Here is a 22,307-nt window from a genome sequence, read left to right on the forward strand (position 1 = left end):
ACAGTGTAAAGCTGCAAGCAATCTTTCATGTCATAAAATCTAGGCCATGGCCTGCCCCTTTAGAGGAAAGTCTTTAAAAAAAATCTGCACAACATCTGCTTGCAACCCAGTGGTGCTAAGAGATGTCTGCAGAATGCTTGCTGATACATGATGATTGAAATAGCTGACATTTGAGATTTGCCCCATCCATCCCATGTTAGGGAAGGAAAAACCACTGTGTACAAAGCAGACTACAGCTCACCTGCCCTTGATCTCCTCCACAGGCCTCAACCCCAAGCCAGTCTGCTGGCAGTGGAAGTGACCCATTTCCTTCAGATCTGGCAGGGTCTTGTTCCGTGTTGGAGTCATCATGACCCCCTGATGGGCCAAGAGAGTGAGAAGGTTCTGGGAACTTGGGGTTTTGGGAAACTCAAAAGGGGACACAGCCTAGGAGAAAGAGAGCACAAAGAGAATGTTTTAAAAAACAAATGTTCCCTCATCCTTCATTTATTTATCAAAATTAAATTGTACACATAAAAACATGTCTGAAATGAAGAGGTAGAAATCCCAGCCCACATAATTACTTGTTCCCTGTCTCAGAAATGCTAAAATGAAAGGACAACAAACTGCTGAAAATTCACTGCAGCTTAATAAAAGCACAGAGAAAATGCTGTCCCAGGGCCAGCTTCACATCAGATGGTAGGGCTGCCACCCACCCAACAGCCTGCTGTCTCTGCTGGGATTTCTACTGCACGCACATTTGTGTCAAAAGCCATGACATGCAGATCAACCCTGACACTGCAGTTCACTAATGTGCTTCTGTCCTAATCTGGTCAGCTCCTTTTCTTTGCCTGATTAGAACCCTGGACTCTACTCAGACTGCAAACACTGCTGCCAAGTGAGAAGAACTAGGACACCACCACATTTCACACAAATTATTAAGCAGCCCTTGAGGAACAGTGAATAAGTGGTGATAAATCCAGGTCAGAGATCATACAGTGGTTCACCCTGAAAAAACACAACAGCTCAAGCTATGAAAAACCCAAAAGCAGATTCCTTGATTTACCTTTGTAGGGGAGCCCATGATAGTTGGCAATGGGCTTCTCTGCATGAACTCAGACAGCTTTGGTGAGGATCTGAGCTGTCGGCAGTGCTGCAGGCCATGAATCTGCAGAGGTTGGCTGACTGGGGTATGGCCAAAGTGAGCAACTAGAGGATCAGAGTGCTGCTTGGTTATCTTCTGCCTGCAGGAATGCAAATCTGACAAGTTGGGAGCACTGTGGAGCCGAGAGCCCATCCCTCGAGGAGAATGCTCGGGTGCTGAGACACCTGGAGGTCCAAACACAGTAACAAACCACATCATTTTCTGGTTCTAAAATGAAAACGTCAGATTGATCACAAGATTCACTCATAAGACACCCAAGAAGGTAAGCTTGTACCAGGCATCTACAGATCAAACCCTTTAATTAATGGATAAAGATGGCACTCTGATCAGTGCCATAAAACTTCTACGCCTGACTGGGTTTTGACTCCACAGGAGGAACAGAAGGAACAACAGGGACACAGAACTGTAGTTTCTTCCCTTTACTGCAGCCCTTACAGAGGAGATTAAACATCTAACAGGCAACAAGGCAGAAGAAGAGTTTGGGGCTTTGAGATAGTTCTTCTCCACTCAAATCAATGAACTGCAATGTCCCAAATTAGAGTTTGTGTGCCACAAGATCTGTCAGCACTAGAAGATGGATGTCAGAATGTGAATGGATCAATTCTGACTCCTACCAGCACACACAAATCCTGGTGGCCAAGCATCAAGAGAAGATGCTGAAGGAACATACCCCACCCTGAAAGCTCTCAGATTATGGCTCTGGCCTTATCCACAGGAGTAATGAAGGAAAGCAAGTACCAACATACCAACTGCAGGAATCCGACTTCTCACTTCTGCTCCAAGAGAAGAGGGGATAACAGTCTGGCTGGGCTGCTCCGGGATTGTTCCAACTTTAAGTTAACACAATCAAAAAGTTCATTTGGTATTAAGTTTCCACAGTAAACAACACTACTCACCACCTATTTTAAAAAGGGAGGTGCATATCTCTCCCATAATCTCAGCTATGGTTGTATAGTAAAATAAGGAGAAAAGTTCTAGCTAGTACTCGTTTAGCCAAGTTGAGTCTGACTTTGCAGAGACATTAACTCAGAGGGCTAGAGTATGAATATTCAGACAGTTACTTTTCATTAGGAGCACTCAAGTTTCAAGCCCTTCTAGGGCCAGTTGGAATTCTGCTCTGACAGCAGTTGGATCACGTTTTTCTCACTCCAGCCCAAACTGGTGAAAAGATACTTTGTCCTTAGAAAAGCCCTCTGCAGAGGACAGCAACATGTTTCACACAGACACTACAACACTGCTTACCTCTCCTGAGGCTAATAGGTGTTTTCTGCTCCATTTTACCAAGGCCAAAACACCGGTTACCCTACTGAGAAGAGTCATGGGAGAACACAACCATCTGAACTCCCTTTTACCTGACAGCTATACCTGGACAAAACCTCCTCTTTACAGGAAAGAAACATGATTTTATTAGAGCAGGAACGTGACAGTTGACATCTTACCTTGTGGTGATGGCATAAATGGCTTGGCACCGCCAAAGGAAAGCTTTCTGGAGCTAGGCACAGATCCATGGTCTCCAGGATAAGGAGGGGAAGCACCAGTTTTAGGAAAACCAAGAGGGCTTGTACTGCTAGATCTCCGGACCGTACCAGACCTTGCAGGAAACAAAAGACACATTACTCCAGTTGCTAATAAAGAGGAGTAAGGAAAACACCATAACCACCCACTCAAACACACAGTGCTATTTCCACAGACTTGGAGCTTCATGGTTGCTTATTCTGGATCAAAATCGCACTGTGCCAGGACTGCACAGATACAGATCACACCCAGAGGAGTTTCTCTTTGGGCTGGAATGATCAGTACTGCCTGGGTGCCAAACACCTTATGAAACCTCTCCTTGGAGAATTCAAATCAAGTTGTTTGTGCCACACATGCAGGAACCACAAGTATACCTAGCCTAAAAAGAAACAAAGAGGAAAGTAGAACAGGGAGAAGGTGAATAGAGCCACACCATCCCTTTGGAGAAAAATGGGATTTGAGTATACTATTCCTCAACTTTTGAACGGTGCCATCACACCTCAAGAGCACAGCCTAAATCCTATCTACTGAAATGCTGATCTATCTCTGCATGGTCCTTTCACCAAGATTCCCATTACATGCTTCTACACGAGAAAAGTTTTTCATCAAATACTTCATTCTACTCTTGATTTAGAAACAGTTTTTCCATTGCTGAAAGGACTCCAGTCACAGCCAGTAGGTGGTGTTCTGGAGAGGAATCAATGAATACACTGAAAAAAACACCTCTGCTCAAGCCACTGAAGGATGCTATCACCAAGGTACCCTCTTTCCCATCCCAGCAAAGCAGTATTAAGCTGCCCACATGCCTCTGAACAGCAGGAACAAAGCCATACAGGTTTCAGCAGTTACAAGCAGGGCTAAATGCAGTAGAGGCAAAGTTGCTCTGATGAACTGTCAATAAATCAATTCAACAGCACTACTAGGTATATGTGTTACTTGATGTCATGTTTCAGGGAAAAAAACAACAACAGTAATAGAGATAAGAGTGATTTCTTTTCCCATCTTCCTCCCCAGCCTCACTCCAATCTGTTACTGTTTTTCAATCAAACACATCCACACTATATTCACATGCTAGAAAAAAAGAAAAAAAGAAGGAAAAAAAAAAGGGAAATCCTTTAAAATTTTAATCTAAAAATCACTTTGCTCAGGTTTCTCCAGATTTAGAGGCATAACACTCATTGAGCACCCTGTCCTGAAGCAAAATTGAATGCAGTGGCAGAAAGAAGGTATTGATTGTTCTGCCAATTTTTTCAACTTTTCAAAATATCAACCATCCAGGAGGCTAAATGTTATCTGTTGTGAATGTGCAGGAAAAAAAACAGGAGCTGATTGAAGCTGCTGAAAGATGTGGAATGTTAATACTGCCCTGTAAGTAGATGAACGGGACAGGTGATGTGGTCAGAAGTAAACACACATAATTATCACCTCAATACGCAAGATACCTGACCACAAACAAGCTATACCACACAGGCATCACCAACCAGTCAGATGACAGTGGTCGATATTTCAGAATCTGAGTGTATGCCAAGGTTTTTAGTCAAATGACTTCCAAACATGACAAGTCATTTGGCTGGAATAACCTGTTTGATACAGCTGATGGAAAAGTGGAATGACATACAAAATGCTTGATGAAATCTTCTTCTTCTTGAAGCATGCCTAATGAATTTGCTGATTAGAGGAAGTGATGATGAGAGATAAATATGGCTTCCTGGGGCAGAAGAAAAACATGACGCCAGAGATTCTGAGGTGATGCTAAAAGCAGAGCATGAATCATCTGATTGGTTCCATTCCTCGAGTTCCTCTGCAGGGACAATGCTAATCACACCATTACACAGTGCTGACTAAAAGGAGCAAAACAGGATTTTGACCCCAGACAGGTAGTTGCAGGCTGTGAGCCTGATCTCAGCAGCCTGTCATAAGCTTTGCAATATGAAATACAGGCCATGTAGGGAACTGGAAGGAGCTTACACCAAACCATCTCACATTCAAATAACTGTGTAGAACAGTATTAAAGTAACACTGGCAGAAAACAAACATCTTTGTCAATCGATACTTCAGATCAATGCTGTGTCTTCATTTCTGGCACACTTCAAGTAAGCCTTACCTTTAATTAAGCCCAAATTCAGGCTGACATAGGCATTACCCTATTTCTGACAGCTAAACTTGAACTAATTCAGATACTGTGAATATTCTCTGCCCTCGCTGTACAAATTCTTCAAGATCCTGTGCAATTCTCCTTCCAACCAGTCCATGGCCTGGGCTGCCACTGTTAACCCAGATCTCAAAACCATAGGAACCATCAATTACCATGTCAAGAGGCAAAAGCCTGGCATTTCTTGAAGGTACAAGACATTACTCCTGAGCTCGGCTGAAGGCTGACATCCAGCTCTTCCTGAGGGCCCTCATAAAGCATGCTCTGCCCCACAGGCAGAGATTGCCCACGACTTAATCAGACTGCACAACCACGTTACCACGCAACTCGTGTAAGAGGTGTCATCGATGGTGTGATTAGCTACAGGAACCAACTAAGCTCAAGTCAGGTAAGTTCTGTATCCCTACCCATTTTAGTTGTTTACTTCAGCTTTTGCCTTTTATAGAGAAATGTGCCACACGAATGATTGCCCCTGTTTGGACATCATAACTGAAGGAAAAGCAGTCAGACCCCAAAGGGCTTTCAGTCTGCACAGAAAACTTAAGGGAGCCGTCTTGCATATACATATATAGACAAAATTTACAGTACTTGGCAACAAATAAATTTCAACATTGTGACAGATGTTGAAAACTTCTAGAGATACAGAGAACAAACCATAAAAGAAGCCCGAGATGTAACAGAGTGTAATACGCTGATGTCAGCCCTCACCCCCCAGCACTTACCGAGGAGAGGCGTACTGGTGGGGAGACTGCAGGTTCTGCTCGATCCGACGGTAGTTATGAATTTGTGTTGGAACCGGGATGGGCACAGAGTGTCCGTATTTGCTGCTGGAAAACTGACCTGGCCGGCTGTTGAAAGGAGACAAAGTCTCTTGTAAGGGGTGGACCTTCAGGCAGGTAATTGGAGGTATTATCTTTATAAGGCAACCACACACAGGGAGTGTCCATTTTGCTCCTCTCAGGTTGTGGGTTTATCCTGGGAGGCAGTTCAAAGCTGTATGAATGGGAAGTGGCACCGCACACCTCCTGGAAGCAGGCACCTTTCTTCCAACATGATTCCCACCCACAGTTAAAACATACACCCAAGCACACCTCTCCCTTCAGGAAAATGGGAACCCTGTTATTTCAGGCCACAATTGGCCCAGTTTCCTACAGCCTCAGATCCACAGCCAAAGAGCACATAATTGAACAAAGGCCGAATGCTCGTGGCTCACACAGGACACCACCAAAGACTTTGGTGCCAAGAGGCACCACTGCAGTGGTGTATTTCTATGAAAGTTGATGTATCATGAAGAAAACAAATTTCTAGAGCGTATCAGTGTATTTGCAAGTTAACTGCAGGGTGAAAAAAGCAACTCAAGAGAGAATAAATCCCGGGGACAGGAACCACTTTCTCTATGCCCATCAAGGTCAGCATGAACATCACCTCCACAAAAAGGGATAGACCCATTCTGCAAACTTCAGACTTCCTTCCATTTCCATCCAAGCAGGTTAACAAGCTCATGTCTGTATCTGTTCCCCCAGGTGACAGTTTTTCTGTTATTCTTAACCTGTATACAACTCCATAAAAAACACACAACACAAAACCCATGCAAACATCACATTTAACTAAGTAGCTGCCTAAAGTCTTTTCCCAAAGGCTCCAATATCCTAGGATTAATTGCCATGGCAACGTTACTTACAACTGCCACCATCAATTGCAGGGTGGCTGCACAATTACATAAAGATCTTATTGGTAATGAAGGCTTCTACAGTATTCCATGTTGTCAATGTACAACACACCTGTGTGTGCCCCTCAGAAGTAGGAGGCATCACTTCAGATCTAACTCTCAGAAAGGAGGTGTTTTACATGAGATGAAGATGAAAACAGATATGTAATCCAGCAAGAACATACATATGTGCATTTGGGAAAAGAGAAGAATTTGTGCCTTGATAGAATGGTTTAAACTGCCAAACAACAGAATTTCTTTTTTGGACAATGTCAGCAGTACTTTGTGGCTTATGGGCATAGTGTTCAACAAAGCTGTTTCGCCTGCTATCTGCCTCTAAAAGAGGGCATGGAAGCCTTACTTCTTCTTGGTGCAAAAGTAAAATAAAGACATTAAAGGTTTCCAGTTCCTAGTGGCAAAGTGAGCTTTTGTTGTCACTGTTTTCCATCAGCATAAGACATGGAGTCAGACAGACACAAGTAAACAGCTTTAACCAATAGATCTGAGAGCTGATGTCAGACTTTGTATACATCCTGACTTTTGACACAAATTTCAAACACTGTCTCTTCAATCTGGCCAAAATCCTTTAAGGGAAAAGAAGATTTGGGGTGAAAGGATTCTCCCTATCCCCAAAGGTCATACAAGTTCCTATAGGAGCCAGATGTCCTACACAAGGTGCAAGCTGCAAAAGAAAGCACCCAAATTAGCTGACAGACTAAATCTGGTAATTGGCCTCAAGCCTTAAAGACTACAATTGACCATAAATTTGCAAAGACAAAGAGATAAACCTGAAAAAGGGAGTTTAATTACTTGGCAGCAATTAAAAGCTCTTTGAAATGGCATTAATCCATTGGTGTGGAATACATAAAGGAAGTACCTTTGGTTAGACTTATTAAAGATCTTCAACATGGAAGTGCTTTTAAAAAAGAAAAAGATCAAACAGTCAGCATATTTTAATTACACCTAATCCTAATGTGGAGAGCTGCTCAACAGTATATCGTGATATTCTGAGGAAAGCCCTTGCCTGCCACAGACTCTGCTTTCTGTCCTACTTGGACTACATCCAAGCACAGCTTGCTAGCCTAGAGCCACACATGAAAAGGGAGAACTGCTGCCTGCACGAAAGGCAGAGGGAGAGAAAACCAGGAGTTTTCTGCACCAGTGAAGCCAAGTGCTGAACCAATGGGCCACATGAAATTCATGGTGAAGAGCACCGAAAATCATGCTATTAACACAGGCGTAGCTGGCCGGCAGCAGTTCAAAGACCATGCTTTGCACTGCAGATTCAGGGTGGCTGCTGCAGAAATTAATTATTTAAGTTTTATTTCCCATCCTGGGCATGTTAGGAAGCAGTGCCTCAGTCTTTCTTTAAAGCAGACCAAAAAAATGGGAAGGAGCTCTAGAGCAGAAAAGACAGCAAGAGCAGAAATACAGCCATTGGCAGTGACTTTCTACCTTGTGATCCCCCAGAATACGAGGCCAGTTTGGTGAAGGGAAGGCAGTAACTGAAGTGAACATCCATGAATTTCCACTCACTGCCTTCCAGAAACAAGGCCAAATCCTTTAATAAGGACTGATCCCCAGAATGCAAAGGAATCAGTTTATTCTGTTTAAGCTGTTAAAAAGCTTAGCAGGTAATGGCATAAGAAGTCTCATGCAATTACACTCCACACTGTCGTATATGTCTGCCAATTAATCTGATCACGTCAGCAAGGCTTTGAGCTATATTCTTCTCCTTTATATTTGTATACTTTCAGGCTATGTTTTGTCATTTTCTGGGCTCTGTTTATGTGACAAGCATGTTCAACACAGACTGGGACTACATTTTCTTTTGAAGTAAGATTTTAGGGGCTTCTTCCTCCCTGAGTATGAATTCCCTTCCAACTCTCCTCCTTCAAAAGCCAGCATATAGACAGAATAGAAGAAGTAAGATGCTCTGCTTCCTCAGTAGACAAGAATGAGGTCGGAAGCAAGCCTGCCAGCTCCCTGTAAACCAAGTACATACCCTAAAGCTTCAAGTTCTAGAGTTTATGCAATCACGTTCCACAGACAAGGGAAGTTTCTCCTAGTTGTTCTTGTTACTCTTTAATTAAAGGACAGATGTGGAACTTGCTCAGCACACCAACATCTCTTCCTATCCTGGAAGTCAATGGCAGTTTAAATAATAAAAGTTTATTAGTCACCACAGAACAGTCCTTCTTACCTGGAGGGGCTAGGAGAACCGCTGTAAGGGGGAGAAGGAGATGGCGTTCTTCCCTGACTTTCCAAGCCAGCTGAAGTCACCAGAGAACTCCTGAAAAAATGATGGAATCAAGCTGTTAGAAATCTGTGAAACAACCCTGCTTCCCCCTGCAGAACACAGAACAGAGCTGTGTCTGCCCAGCACCCTTCCCTGAGTCTAATAATAGGAGCCCTGGATCTGTCATGCTGCCCCACATACACTCCAGTATTCAGGTGCCATACACTGATCACCTGGCAGTGGCATAGGACTGAAAGGCCCTTTAGATTGCATTTCTCTTACACCACTTTAACCAGGATAAAGGACCTTACAGCAAATGAACTGCAGTTTAGTCCTAATGGATGAGGAAGCTAAGCATAAATGAGTATCCACTTCAGAAGCTGTGTACACACTAGCATACACACGTTCAATTTCAGCTGCCTTGGTGCTCTTACCCACTGTACATCAGGCTGTCTTGGATTGGCTTCCCTCCTGCAGCCTCGGCAGTCATTTCACCTGAGGAACAACAAAGCGAAGAAACATTAGTGATCATATTCCCAAAAGAGCAACTGAATTTCCTGCTCCTCGAAGATCTGCTAAGTTGCACAAGATTTGCTAAATTCACGCAGGCTGAAACTTAAGTTTGTGGATGCTGCTGAGCCTCACACCATGAAGTCCTGGGTGAAATCACAGCATTTATCACCAAGTCCCAACTCAGCAAATTATCATACGCATGGCCAAGATTGAACAACATCCTTCTGCTGGTTAAGTACTTAAACATAAGCATACTTAGGTCTGCAGCTCCACTGGAGCTCTGGCCCTTGTTTATGTTTCATGCAATTCCTATCAAAGTATAAACACACAGAGGTACTAATAACAAATTCAAGATATTTGAAGAAAAATCCGACACCTTTTTTTTTTCCTAAATTTTTCAAGTATAATGTCCAGTTTGGTCATTGAATTCTTGCCTTTCTCTCTGCTGCTGAGTGAAACTGAACATAGGATAATAGAGGAACATCTTCTGAGAGTGGAAAACACTTCTCTGTGAGCCTACTTATCTCTTTTTCCAATTGGATTTCCAGGTTCAATCTCTTACTGCATTCCCCAAATAACCTTTTCTCTCATATCCTATCTTTGAAGATAATTACTAAGTATCCTGTGAAATTAACCAGCCAGCCAGATGTCTCTTGCAGCTTAAGAACTAGAACGTTCCCGCTATTCAGTCGAAACAGCTTTAATCAATGTTTCAACTGTCCATTAACTACCTTTAGGACCCACATCCCCCTTTCCTCAGAATGTCTGCAATTTCCAGATGCCGACTTACTTGAGAACTGTGCAGGGACCATAACGAAGTCATCAGTGTCACAGGATGAATTCTTACTGCTGCTTCCAGCAGAGTCCTTCGATCCATGCAGGAAGCCGGGGGAATCCTGGGTAGGAGATGCCAACGCCTTCTCTTGCAGCTGCTGCTGCATCTCTCCAAGAGACTGCTAATTCAAGAAGAAAACAAACACTGGCTTCAGCACAGCTACCTCATCATTCTGCTGGATCCTTTAAATCGAGCTGCACAAGGCTACAGACAGCATTTCTCTCATAAACCAGGGCTGGTAGCTTGCCAGAGGCAGATGTTCAGTTTACCAAAAAGGAACAGCTTTTTATGTCAGTGTCAGAACTGTGCATCTTTTGTTATACAAAACATACTGCCAGCACCTCAGATAAGAAAATTTCACTTCAGGTACCATACCCCTTTGCTACTGCTAAGGCTTTCCAGATCAACAGTGCATTTGATACCAACTCAATCTGGTGAGGTTGAGAAATAGAAAAGCTTTCAAAGCTTCTACCTCTACCCACAAGCACATACACAGTGTCTGCACTTTTGGGACAACCTCATTTTGCTGTTTCGATATGAGGAGTTAGAGAGACCCAAAGGAGGCCAAGTATTCTGCAGATGAACATCACCCCGCTCTCAGAGGCACGACAGGCTCTAGACAGCTCCATTTTTTCTTCAGAAGAAAGAAAGCCCCATAATCCTCACCTCTGACAGATGGAGGAGGCTGGATGGTTTAAGAACTGCCCACTGTGCAGATCATAGTCTTTATCCTTGTGCATTTTTTTTTTCCATGAGAAAGATCTGAAACAGCTTTTTCCTGAGCCCTATTTAGGCCCCGTTCGCCATAAAGCCTCTCCTGCTGTCCCTACAAGGGTCTGACTCCCCCTACAAATGCAGTATACACAGGCAGAAGGAATTTCCCAGCTACCAAAGCTCTTTTCCATGCAATACGCTAGCCCTGCCCTGCAGACAGGGGATTTTTCACATGCTGAGCCAGCACAGCTCTGTCAGCATATCTTCCAAATGCAGACCACAATGGGTGCAGTATACTTCTAACATGGAGACCTCGCAGTAGGACAGTGAGTCTTCACTGCTCCCTGAATCAGGAGAGCTTAAGGGAAGAGAGTCTGTTTTTGATGCTATCTACCCACCCCTAGAGCCTTCTGGCCAAGAAGCACCCCAGCCAAGAGCTCTTCTGTCTGGGGCTGCGGGGGATAAAAATGCAGTCAGGGACACAATTGTGTGACATTTAGAGAACAGACCTTCCCTCTCCATGCAGCCTGCACCATGAGAACGCAAATCAGCTTCAAATTGTGCCCCTACACCTTTCCCTCAGCAGCTCCTCACAGCAGATACAGTATTTTCCACAAACACAGAAAGGAAGCCTCAGTCACAGCACTCCCTGAAGGAGGTGAGAAGCCTTGGCAACCTCAACGAAAATGCAAAAAGGCAGCAGTAATAGGGAGAAGACAAGAACATTCAGTCCTTCTCCCTTCCACTACCCATCACACCATCAGCATCCCTCTGCTCAAAGTTGAAAGGCAGCTTCCACCAGCAGCCTCCAAAAACAAGCTTTCACTTCAGCGAGCTGAAGGAATGTCACTTCAGCGAGCTGAAGGAATGCACTGGTCAGTTCATGTCCTACCCTTCAAGACAGTTCTCATAATTTCAGGTAACCAGAGAGAAAGCTGTCAGTTCAGATCAACCCTCAGGAGACCACCAGACTAAGGCAGGCAGGTGTGAGCAAACAGCCTTGCTGAATGTGTCTCTGTGGGGCTGGGAATGCTGGTCAGGAAGGAGCAGTGTCGTCTGTTAAAAAAAGGTCGATATGTTGTCAAGTTGCAAAGACTCTGCTTGAGAACAAAGAAATTGCAGCCAAATAAGCTATGCCCTGAATTAATGACTTTTTTTGGTTACAAAGAGCTTCCTATCTCTGCCAACATGAGCAATATTAACACCAACTCCTTTCACAAAGGCTTTTCACATAATAGGCAATAACACTTTGAAATATTTCTTGAGGAAAGACAATATTCAGCATGCAGAATATAAGCAGACTGGAAAACACAGCGCACAAAACCCAGGGAGAACTCAGGTTTTCTGTCACTCACACCAGACAACAGCAAAAGCAAAGGCTGCACTTATAAAGAAGCAAGCAAGAGGCCTGCAAACAGAAGTGGTGCATCCACTGAGCTGTACTTACGGGAGGTGATGCCAGGTGGGAAGTAGAAGAGCTGCTGGAGGAACTACCAGAGCCCGAACTGGGGTAAGAAGGCATTGGCACAGAAGCAGCTAAAAATAAGGGAAAGAGAAAAAAAGAAAAATATATATATCAATACAAAATAACTTGTCAACGTGAGTCAATACTAAAGTGCCTTTTCCATCTTCTTACATCAGGTTTATCTCACATATCACCAGATATTGCCAACTAAAGGAGAACAGTAGAAAAATTGGCATTCTGTTCAGTTCTGAGATTTGCATCCATCCACTCCTCCACACACTAATTCACCCTTACAGCTCTTAGAGTGGAAGGTCTCAGAACATCCAACCAAGATCAAAATTTGAGTGTGCAACCATTTTGGTAGTTGAATAATTTTAAACAGAGATCAGATGGGACAAGTAAGCGAGAAGAGCATTTTGCTTTGCTTTTCTTCCATTGAATTGGCAGAGAACTAGTATCTTGTGCCATTTTCTACCTTTACAGGGTCTGTGCTAATGATTCCATGCTTGTTAATTCAAGGAGAGGCAAAAAAATACCCTAAAAGAACACTTCTGTTTGAGGTAAAACTGTCATTTTTTGCATTAACTACTACAAAGTTCTAGACAATAAAGTGGAGCAAGTAAACAAAACCACATTTCTCAGCAATTAACCGTTGAAACGGTGTCTTAATTGTAAAAGAATGGAAAAACAATCATTCTAATAAAAGGCTTGATAAGGTCTTCCCTGTTAGCCTATCAAAGAGGGTAAAAGGATGGTGAGATCAGTGCCTCCCAGCACAAAGAGAACAGCCACTTAGAGGCTGAAGTCCTTAGTCTGACAAAGATGCAATGAAATCCAAAAAAGGAAAACAAAGCCAAAAAAGTGCAGACTTATTAACTGGAACAGGGTCACGGTGCTCTTCTCCCCCTGCCTGTTAACATAAACAAAAAACAAATGTTTAAGTTGTACTGCAAATAGAAACCAATTCAGAGCTCGGGGGCTTGTGCAATAGAAAGTCCCAGCAGCAGTGATGTGCACACCTGTACAGGTGCCTTCCCCCATGCGTTAGAACACACCAGGACACTGCATGGTAGATCCAGAATTAATGAAATCTTTCTAAGCCTTCTGAGAGTACTTTTTTTTTTTTTCTTTTTACCTCCCACATCTATTCTGTCCTTGGTTTGCTTCCTGCAATGCACTGTTAAAACACACGGCTCTGGATCCAGGACAGGAGCAAGCACTGTGGTGCCCTGAAGATGGATGTTTTGGGAGGTCGGTCAAGGGCTTGGCATGGAAAGCTACACCACCCACATCCCCTTCCAGCTCCCCAGGCTTCCAGCACAGCTGCTTCACTCTGCCCACGCTCAGGGAACACACACAGAGGTCTGGGAACTTGCCTGCAAAGCAGAGAGCTCTGTCCTGCCTATACCACTCTGCTTCTGATCTCACAGACTCCCACAGAAGAATCCTTAAGACCTTTCTCAACTGCTTAATACCAGGAACCAGAGGTGATTCTCCCCATTTTTATCCTGCCAGCTGATCTGGACCACTCACCTTTGCACAGACAGACCCTCCTGCTATGCAAAGGCTCTTAAGAGAAAGTAAGCAGCTTTTGAACTGTGTCCACATGCAAAAAATTGCAGTGCTGGTTGTTTTTCCTGGAATTGGTATTTTCATTAGAGTCATATCAGTTCTCTCTCGAGGTCCCTTTCATTCTAATTTTGGTTTTGTGTTTATTATTGATTTAAACCTGGCTGAAATTGAGACTTTTCTAATTTTGTCTGTTTGCTTTGGCCAGCTTTCCATTAATCTAGAAAGACAGACAAGTAGGCAGACTTCACTACCAACTGAAACTCAAATTAAAATGCTATCTGTTCAAAGCCCAATCTTCAGATTCAGCATTTTTAATCACGTTCTCATTTTAAACCCAGCAAGCTCCCCAAATCCACACTGTAATACCACGAGGTCAAATACAAAAGGACCTGATGCTAAAAATGGACTTTCAGTCCATGCATCTCTGCCTTCCATACACACGTTGGTGCATTTTTCCACGTAAGGCACAGCTTGAAAGCACAACACTCACTTCCATCTCCTCCACACACCCTGGCACTCCCAGTTTAAAATTAAAAAGGGTGCAAACACTTGGCTCATCGTGTTTTCAGCTCAAGTCTGAATGTGGGGAATGTTAACATGAATGGTAGGCCCCCACCCAAATCCAGAAATTGCTGGGTTGTAACTGTAATGTAAATAAGTCTGTTTTCATAATTGTCCTCTCCAACTTGTTCCAGCAACAAAGCAGTCATCGTGTACGTTGCTCGGATATCCAACACCAACTGGTTTCTGAACTAGAGAGCTAGGAGCCACAAAGACAGGGCTGTGCTCCAGCTGTGTGGATCCTGATATCAGATCCCACACCCGCAGAAATCCCTGCTGGCACATCATCCTACAAGGGACTCGGCTGCCCTAAAAATATCTGATCCTCCAGCTTTCCTTCAGTTTACTTGGAATCAGTTTTATGCACATTCGGAGAAACGTTTTTGTAATTATTTCAATTTAATCAAAACCAGTCATTAATAAGTTACTTAATTGCAGACAAGGCAATAGTTTAAGAGGAAAGCACTTGCCTGAAGAACAAGCTGCTTTTTATATTAAAAAAAAAAAAAATTGCACCACCACCATTTTGTTCATGTACAAATTCAGGTGATTTTTTGCTAGTATCTTCCTGGGCAATGAGGCACATCAAGATTATAAAAATGAGAAAAGCCACTAAGTCAGACAGATCTCCCAGACACTGAACCACCCCACCAGCACTGCAGTGTTTGCCTGTGAATCATAACTGCTCATGATTTATACTCCGAAGTCAGAGTAAAGGAGGTACCAGCTTAGCATTTGTTAAAGACAGGAGCAAAAGAACTCCAAAACAATCTGTGTGGGTACCAATTACTGTGTGTTTACTGAGCAGACTTGCACAAGCACCTAATTACGCCCTATTGCTGTAACACACTGCCCCACACCACTCAGAGAGCAGAAGCCTGGCTACAGAAAGACGACATCCTGACTAGACAGGGTATTGTAAAGACTTTATTAACAAAATTGTACACTTCTGCAGTACGCTCTTAGTCACAGGTACAAAACCCACAATATAAAATTAATTATAAACAGAGAAAAAGCGAATGCTTCAGTTAAGAAAACCCAAGGCCCTGAATCCACTCTCCAGGCTAAAGCCAGTGGCAATCAGAGCTTTGTGGTCTGGATGTCAGAGGATTTATGTCCTCGCTTCAGAGTGAGATGATTGGAGAGCAGAGATGAGCTTGTCAGAAATGTCGAATTTAAAAAACTTCTGACAGAAATGTCGATTTTGCTGAAACGTCTTGCAAAGTGTGAAGATGTATGTGAGTGAGGGAGCCTGTATCTTCTTGGCAACTTCAAAATTCTCCACTTAAGAAAACTGTGGAACTCCTAAATGTCATTCTGAATTCCAAAATTTCACTAGTTTAAAAATAAAAAAAAAAAAAAAAAAAAAAAGGACATCTTTCCATCTGATTTCCCAGGATGGGGCACTAACATATCCAAACAGAACAAACGGCTTGTGGCTCTTTGCTTTTTTTATCACTCTGTTTTAACCAGATCTGGATGACCTCGGCAGCACTTGGAAAGCTAGATGATGTCTTCAGCTCTGCAGTCAGCACTGATCTGCCTACAGAGGCAGAGGCCACCTCTACAACCACAGATTGTAGACCTGAATAGATGACGCAACAAGCTTTCCTGTGAGAAATTTGCACACTCAAATCTGAATGTGCTAGTGCCACTTCCACTGGAGTCATCAGTAGCACAGTTATCAGCTGCCTGGGAGAACAGATATAAGGGTATGCTGTCCTTTCTCCAAGCCTGAGGACTCCATAATTCAATGGGAGCATGAGTATCATGATTCATATATAACCAGTTTTCTTCTCTTTGATACTTCCTGCATTCATGCTGCAGTGATTCATATAGATAAAGCAGCACAATAAGCTCGGCTTAGTTCTGCACTTAGCTCTGAACTTGGCTTAGTTCTGCACATCAAGCCATCGTAGGATAGCCCTTCAGCCACTGTGATCTTGTTTTATCATCTGGACCTGTGTAAATATGAAGCCTGCTACCATGTTAAGCAGCATCCTGACATGAGTAATGAGTAAGCTTTACAAGGTCACCATGATCCAGGCATTTGCTTACGCAGTGGTTCTTCTCTCACCAACTGGAGAATCAAAGGCTCCTTGTGGAAGTAGTCCAGGCTCTTCACTGTACTTCCCAGATGCCTCCATTCACCACTGCCACCCAGCAGTGGCAGACTACAAGAAGGCTGTTCTCCAGTAGCAATCTTCTCCCAGTACGTAACAATTTAATGGCTTCCCAAGATGGGAATGTATTTCTCCTCTCATCTTTTCAAAACCAGTAGTAGCGTATCCTGCCTGGAGAGGACTCCAGGCTGCGGATGTATGCCTGGGGATGGGGGACAGCAGAAGTCTGGAGTTGTGATAGTCCTTACCTGCCTGCACAGGAGCCCTCTTTACTGGGCCTTGACCATGCACCATTAATTCTGGTGCAGCTGGGAGCAAAGGCTGAGCTACCATCCCCTGCTTGTAATGGTGCCTCTGGTTTCCACACAAACGTGCACAAGTTGGAAACTGAGGCCAAGCTAGGAGAACCCTTTCTTGTTTGCAAGGGGTTTTCCATTCTCCTGGCCAGTGAAGCAATGGAACAGCTGGAGGTAGGAGATGAGTTGGTGAGCATGCAAGGCAGAGCTGTGGGAGTCCTTCCCCACCTATTTGGGGATCAGACTTTGAAGGCTTTTTCCCAGAGAGCAGAGGTAGAGCAGGTGCTGAGTGTTGAGCTGGCTTAGGAGCAGTCCTAAACAGGCAGAATCTTTTCCTGCCTGTGGAGCAGTCCTGTTTCCCAGGACTCGCACCACATCTTGTTGGCTTGCAAGCTCCCCTAAACCAGAAGTATCTTTTCTTGCCCGCAGGAAGGTCACCTACATACAGTTAAAAATCTGTATCAGAAATAACTCAGAAATTCAGCTCTGGGCCAGGAAAGACGACGCAAGAGATTGAAGATCAGTGCAAACCTTAGATGTGGAGGAATCCACTGCAATACTTGTCCAAGGACTCTGTGTTCAGAAAGCACTGGGTACACTTCCACTGAAACTCCCAGCCCTCATGTTGGGCACCCCAAAGCAGCCACTGCTGGAAATCTTAGCTCTCTTACTTAAGAGATCAAAGGCCCATGAACATCTTTCCAGAAGAAAGTAAATGACTACACAGAATTCCATCAAACCAAGTCACTTGGCCAGAGAAGAATTATATCCCATGCACTGGCAGCAAATCTGAATTACTTTCCACCAAAAATAAACCTCTGAATCGCAGTACACGTGGTTGAAAGTTTTCAAAAATTTTGATTCAGAAGAGGAAAGAATTTTCAATATAAAACTGCTGTTGTTTCAACCAGTTTTCACATAACTCCAAAACATACCCTCCTCTAAATTAAAATTTAGCAAGAATTTTGAGGTAAACACTGAAATAATATTTTTAACTGGAACCCTAAGGTACCACACTTAGAAAGTGATGACAACAATGTCAGCTTCCTTCTGCCCATTCACTGTACTGAGCTGTCCTACACATATAGGTGAAAACAAGATCTTCCCACATAATCCTGTTTACCTGCAAATATCCCTACTGGACAAGCACTCCATAGAGAAGAGTTAAATGCATTTCAAAGATGCATTTACTTCTGAATTAGGTTTCTAAATAGCTCCCACATTCTCCCTCTTTGAAGATAATTCAGCAACATTAAATACATTCTGATGGCAAAATCTGGACATGACTTAGTAATGACCCCTGAATCCACACCTGAACAACAAGAAAACATAAAGCAGCCTTTTTCTTTCCTTCTGAGCTAGCAGCACAGGAAAAAAAAAAAAAAAAAAGATGTCATGGTTTGGAAACCGTTGTAATGAAAATGCAACACTTACATTTTTTCATTGAGGCACTTGCATCCAAGAATGGGTGATGAAAAAACTCATCTGAAAAAAAAAAAACAGCACAAGAGCAATGAGTCAGTGAAAGGAAAAGACTAAGAAGTTTACAAAGCAGTTCAAGCATAAAAAGGTACAGTAATTTTTACAGTATTTTTCCATGCAATCTAGTCACTTAATCATGGAAGCTGACTACTGCGGGAAGCATTGGTAAAGAATACAGATGAGACTGGTGAAGATGGGGGACTTTTTCCCACAGAAAATGATGTTGTCTGGATCCAAGGATCACTATTTAAGTATGGGGAAAAAAAAACAACCAACCAACCAAACAACAACAACAACAACAACAAAAACACAGCAGCTCTTGTGCTACCAGGCATCTCTGCAACATTAGCTAGAAAGGAGGGAAACCAGGTGGGCCACTTACATTAATGAAAAAAGGCAAGGAGAAAAAAAAGCTTTGCCAAAAGCATGCCTGGTAGTGGTGGTGAGTCTCATGCATGTCCAAGTGGCTTTTCCTTTCCCACAGACTATTAAAGAATCTGGTAATGTTCTGCTGCAAGCTACAAGCCTGGGCTGCCAGAAACATTCACTAAATTAATTGTGAATAATTCCATCTTTCAACAGCTATTGCAGTTATTTGAATCAGCTACTGAGGGCCAGAAACGACTGTGTCAAGAGTTGGCATGACTGTGTCAAAAGCTCTTATCAGCAAGAAAAGGCAAATGCTAAGATGCCAAGTAGCATTAAAAGCCATAATTCCTAGTTGATGAGAATGACAAGTCACCCTAATTGTAGGGAACCAAGGGAGATATACATTTATTGTATTGTGCTGCCACTAATTCCACAAGAGACAAATGACTTCTATTGAGCGATATTCTATAATACACAGACGGGAACTCATCCTGCATTCAAGGCAGAAGTGCATTTTCCAGAAGGCCACCACAGAATTACAAGCCCCAAACTCCTTATGGCACTTGTGCTGGTATATCTTCACTCATTACAGGAGAATTTTCTAGTTATCCAGGTCATGAAATGTTTCATCTTGGCCTGCTAGAGACTCTCTACATCTTCTCCTGTCCTCCTAAGTAGCTTCTAATTTCTTCATCTCCAATCCACTGCACTTCTGTACTGATTCTTCCTCTGTCATGACCAGCAATGCAGAGCAATTCAGCCTTTCAGAAGTATTAGTCATGGATCAACACTGATTACTTGGCTAACTGCGAGCTGTTCAACTTGTTTTCCCAGCATGGATTTCCTGTTGCATCACCCGAGGTTTGCAGATTCCTGAATTCTGTAAACAGCTCCTCTTTGGCCAGACAGCTTTCCAGAAAGCAGAAACTGGTTTCAGTTTTGTGGGGCTTTTTGTTTTGTTTAACATCATCCCTTTCCCCTCAGGCCATTCTTGCCAATGCAGTGCCAGAATCCTGCATACCCACTGGTAAGGTGCTCAATACAACAGAAGTTGTACTGACTTGTCTCTGGCAGGGAATGCTGGAATCTCAGATAACATTTGCTGTGGATGGAGAACACCCTTATTCATCAGGAGCTGCTGTCCACTTGACTTTCATGCTGCTCCTTCAGCCCACTCCTCCAGAGGTACCACCCTCAGCTCAGCTGATTCAACTGGTTATGTAATAACATCTTAGAGGATAGAAGTGACTACTTCTTTCAAGTTTTCACCTCCAAACTGCTTGTTAGTTGCTAGTTAGTTGTGCTTGCAAAGCAAAATTTAACAAGAAATTGTAATCATCAACAGACAGCTTGCAGTTTGAAACCTTCCTTGTCTTCCTCTAGATAATCTTGAGATTGCAAATTGCTGGTAGAACATACAGCAAGTGAAAGGAGCTTCAGCCTCATGCAGTGCAGCTGTATGGAGCAGCTGAGACGTGGGGGAGCTCTGCAGAAAGCACTGCTCCTATCTTTAAGGGACCACAGAGGGCCTCAGGGACCAAATAAGAGCAGCCCTGGCTCAGCAGCACACACGGATCCTAACCATCAGAGCACAGGAGTGTAAAGGGGACAGCCAACAAAGGTACAGACCATCAGTCAAATTAGGCCTTTTATAAATAGCATAGGTGAACAGAGCAGCCTTCAGTTAGTTTGCCAGCAGCAGGCCAAAGCACCTGTCTACCAGGAGAGCCATCTAAGGGAAGAAGAGGCGGGGAGGAGATCTGCTTCAGACAGGATCTTGAGCTGTAGGGCATTAACACTTTGTGTGCGGCTGGCCACGGGCAGCAGTTGAAGACATGACAAAAGCTAGGCACAGGGAAGTGTTCTCAGCTAAGCAGTGCTGCTGTTTTGGCAAGAGGCACCACCCAAGCTGATACTCAAAGGATTAAGACTAAAGGTCCATTCAGCGAGTGTACTTCAGGCTCTGAGCCCCCAGGAACATAAAGGAGCTGAAGACCTAGCAGCAGAAAACAGCAGAGAAAAGAAAATAATTGGGTCACAAGCAGGGATGAAGCTCAGATATTTAGGCAGAAGTAAAGAGTCAGAGGAGAGAAGGAAGAAGGGACAAGACAGAGAACACAATTGGATGATGAGGAAGAAGGGTACTGGTTTTTAATAAATCACTGCTCTGGCTGTCTGGCATCCTTCTATAATGCACAAGGAACATCTCTAGCATAAGCTCCTTTAACAATACATTCACAAACTCTCCCTAAGAAATAATTACATATTACAAGGACACGCCAATCTGTAGAGAAAGGGATCCCTTATGTGAATAGGGGGAGAGAATCTCAACCCAGTAACTGTTGTCCTGAGTGAAATCAAAGTATATTATCTTAAATTTTCAAGAGCTAGAGAGACAGTGACTCATGCACTCTATTCTGAAGAAGTACAAAACCAGCTAACAGGGTGGCTAAAAAGGTTCACTAGACTCCATTTCTGACAGCAGGGAAATGGGAACCTCAAATGTATTTTTCTTTTGAGATGTACAGCAGCATGACAAAAGAGGCAGAGATTCACAACCCAGATAGAAGATCTGCAGGGGCTACTGAGAGAGGTACTTATATTCAAGTCAGTCTGTCAATATGTTCAATAATTCCCTTTTGAAACGGTTTTCTTATTTCTGCAACATTGTAAACAGTAGTCCTTTACATTCAGCACGCAATAATTACAATCAGACTTGTCAATCCATATGCTTGCTTTACCCAGATGACAACGTCCCACAAAGGCACTCCCATTATCTCTAATCCAAAGGAATAACAAAGGCTGCAAAACAGTTTATCTTCATCAACTAGCACATGCTGCCCCAAAGGAAGCAATCCACCTGAGCTGATAAGAACAAAAAATAACAGAAACCAACCCTTAAAAGACAAGTAACAAATCCTTCTATCCCAAGTTGGACTCTAAAGTAATAGTCTGAAAGTATGCATGAGCTTACCCTTATTCAATTTATTTTTGCAAAAACCAGCCAATTGTGTGACAACCTGATCTAGCTGTAGATATTCCTGTTCATTGCAGGGGAGATGGATTGGATGACCTTTAAGAGTCCCTCCTGACTCAAGTGATTCTGTAACTGTGTTGTGATACTGCTCAACTGATATTTCACACAGACCTGTGGGCTCTGAGACCCCAGCAGAAGGGAAAACCACTTAAACAGGCTTGCCCAGTGCTAAGCACCACTCAAACAGATCCTGGGCAAGCAAAACTTACCATTCCACCAGCAGCACAGACCAGTGAAAGGCAAGCTGCTCACTGCTGCTCTCCTCCGCCTTAAGAGGACCGTATGCTATCAGGACCTTGGTGAGAGACACTATTCTTGTCCTGATTTTCACCTGAGAAAGGGCTGTGCTATCTTTATCCAAAGGGAAGGGAGAAGGAGAAAAGACCAGAGCTGCCTTAAGGTGAACTGGTCCTTTAAGGGACTTGAGAAAAAAAAATTCTACACTGCCTGCTTTCCTCAAGATCATGACTTTCAGAAAAGGCTCTTCAGGTCTTTTAGCTCAGTTAGATACGTCTGGAAGAAGCTACTACAACCAGAACTGCCTGGCACCTAATATTTGTTCTCAGCCTAGAGGGTATTAAA

The 22,307-nt window shown here is 43.3% G+C and overlaps 1 protein-coding gene across 3 annotated transcripts in view; it reads right to left on the minus strand.

Moving 5' to 3' along the window:
• Positions 1 to 22,307, minus strand: part of ULK1 (unc-51 like autophagy activating kinase 1) — a 90,242-nt gene that overhangs the window by 13,951 nt on the left and 53,984 nt on the right. For all 3 annotated transcript variants that reach the window (XM_019620989.2, XM_010720027.3, XM_010720026.3), the window contains exons 13-22: positions 18,272 to 18,322; positions 12,268 to 12,356; positions 10,062 to 10,227; positions 9,193 to 9,253; positions 8,723 to 8,812; positions 5,534 to 5,659; positions 2,584 to 2,735; positions 1,891 to 1,974; positions 1,046 to 1,308; positions 242 to 426 (exon numbers count right to left, since the gene is read on the minus strand). In XM_019620989.2, the coding sequence (XP_019476534.1) occupies positions 242 to 426; positions 1,046 to 1,308; positions 1,891 to 1,974; positions 2,584 to 2,735; positions 5,534 to 5,659; positions 8,723 to 8,812; positions 9,193 to 9,253; positions 10,062 to 10,227; positions 12,268 to 12,356; positions 18,272 to 18,322 (1,267 nt within the window). The remainder of the gene's footprint in view (positions 1 to 241; positions 427 to 1,045; positions 1,309 to 1,890; positions 1,975 to 2,583; positions 2,736 to 5,533; positions 5,660 to 8,722; positions 8,813 to 9,192; positions 9,254 to 10,061; positions 10,228 to 12,267; positions 12,357 to 18,271; positions 18,323 to 22,307) is intronic.

This window comes from Meleagris gallopavo, chromosome 17 (assembly GCF_000146605.3).
Source record: "Meleagris gallopavo isolate NT-WF06-2002-E0010 breed Aviagen turkey brand Nicholas breeding stock chromosome 17, Turkey_5.1, whole genome shotgun sequence".
NCBI lineage: Eukaryota > Metazoa > Chordata > Aves > Galliformes > Phasianidae > Meleagris > Meleagris gallopavo.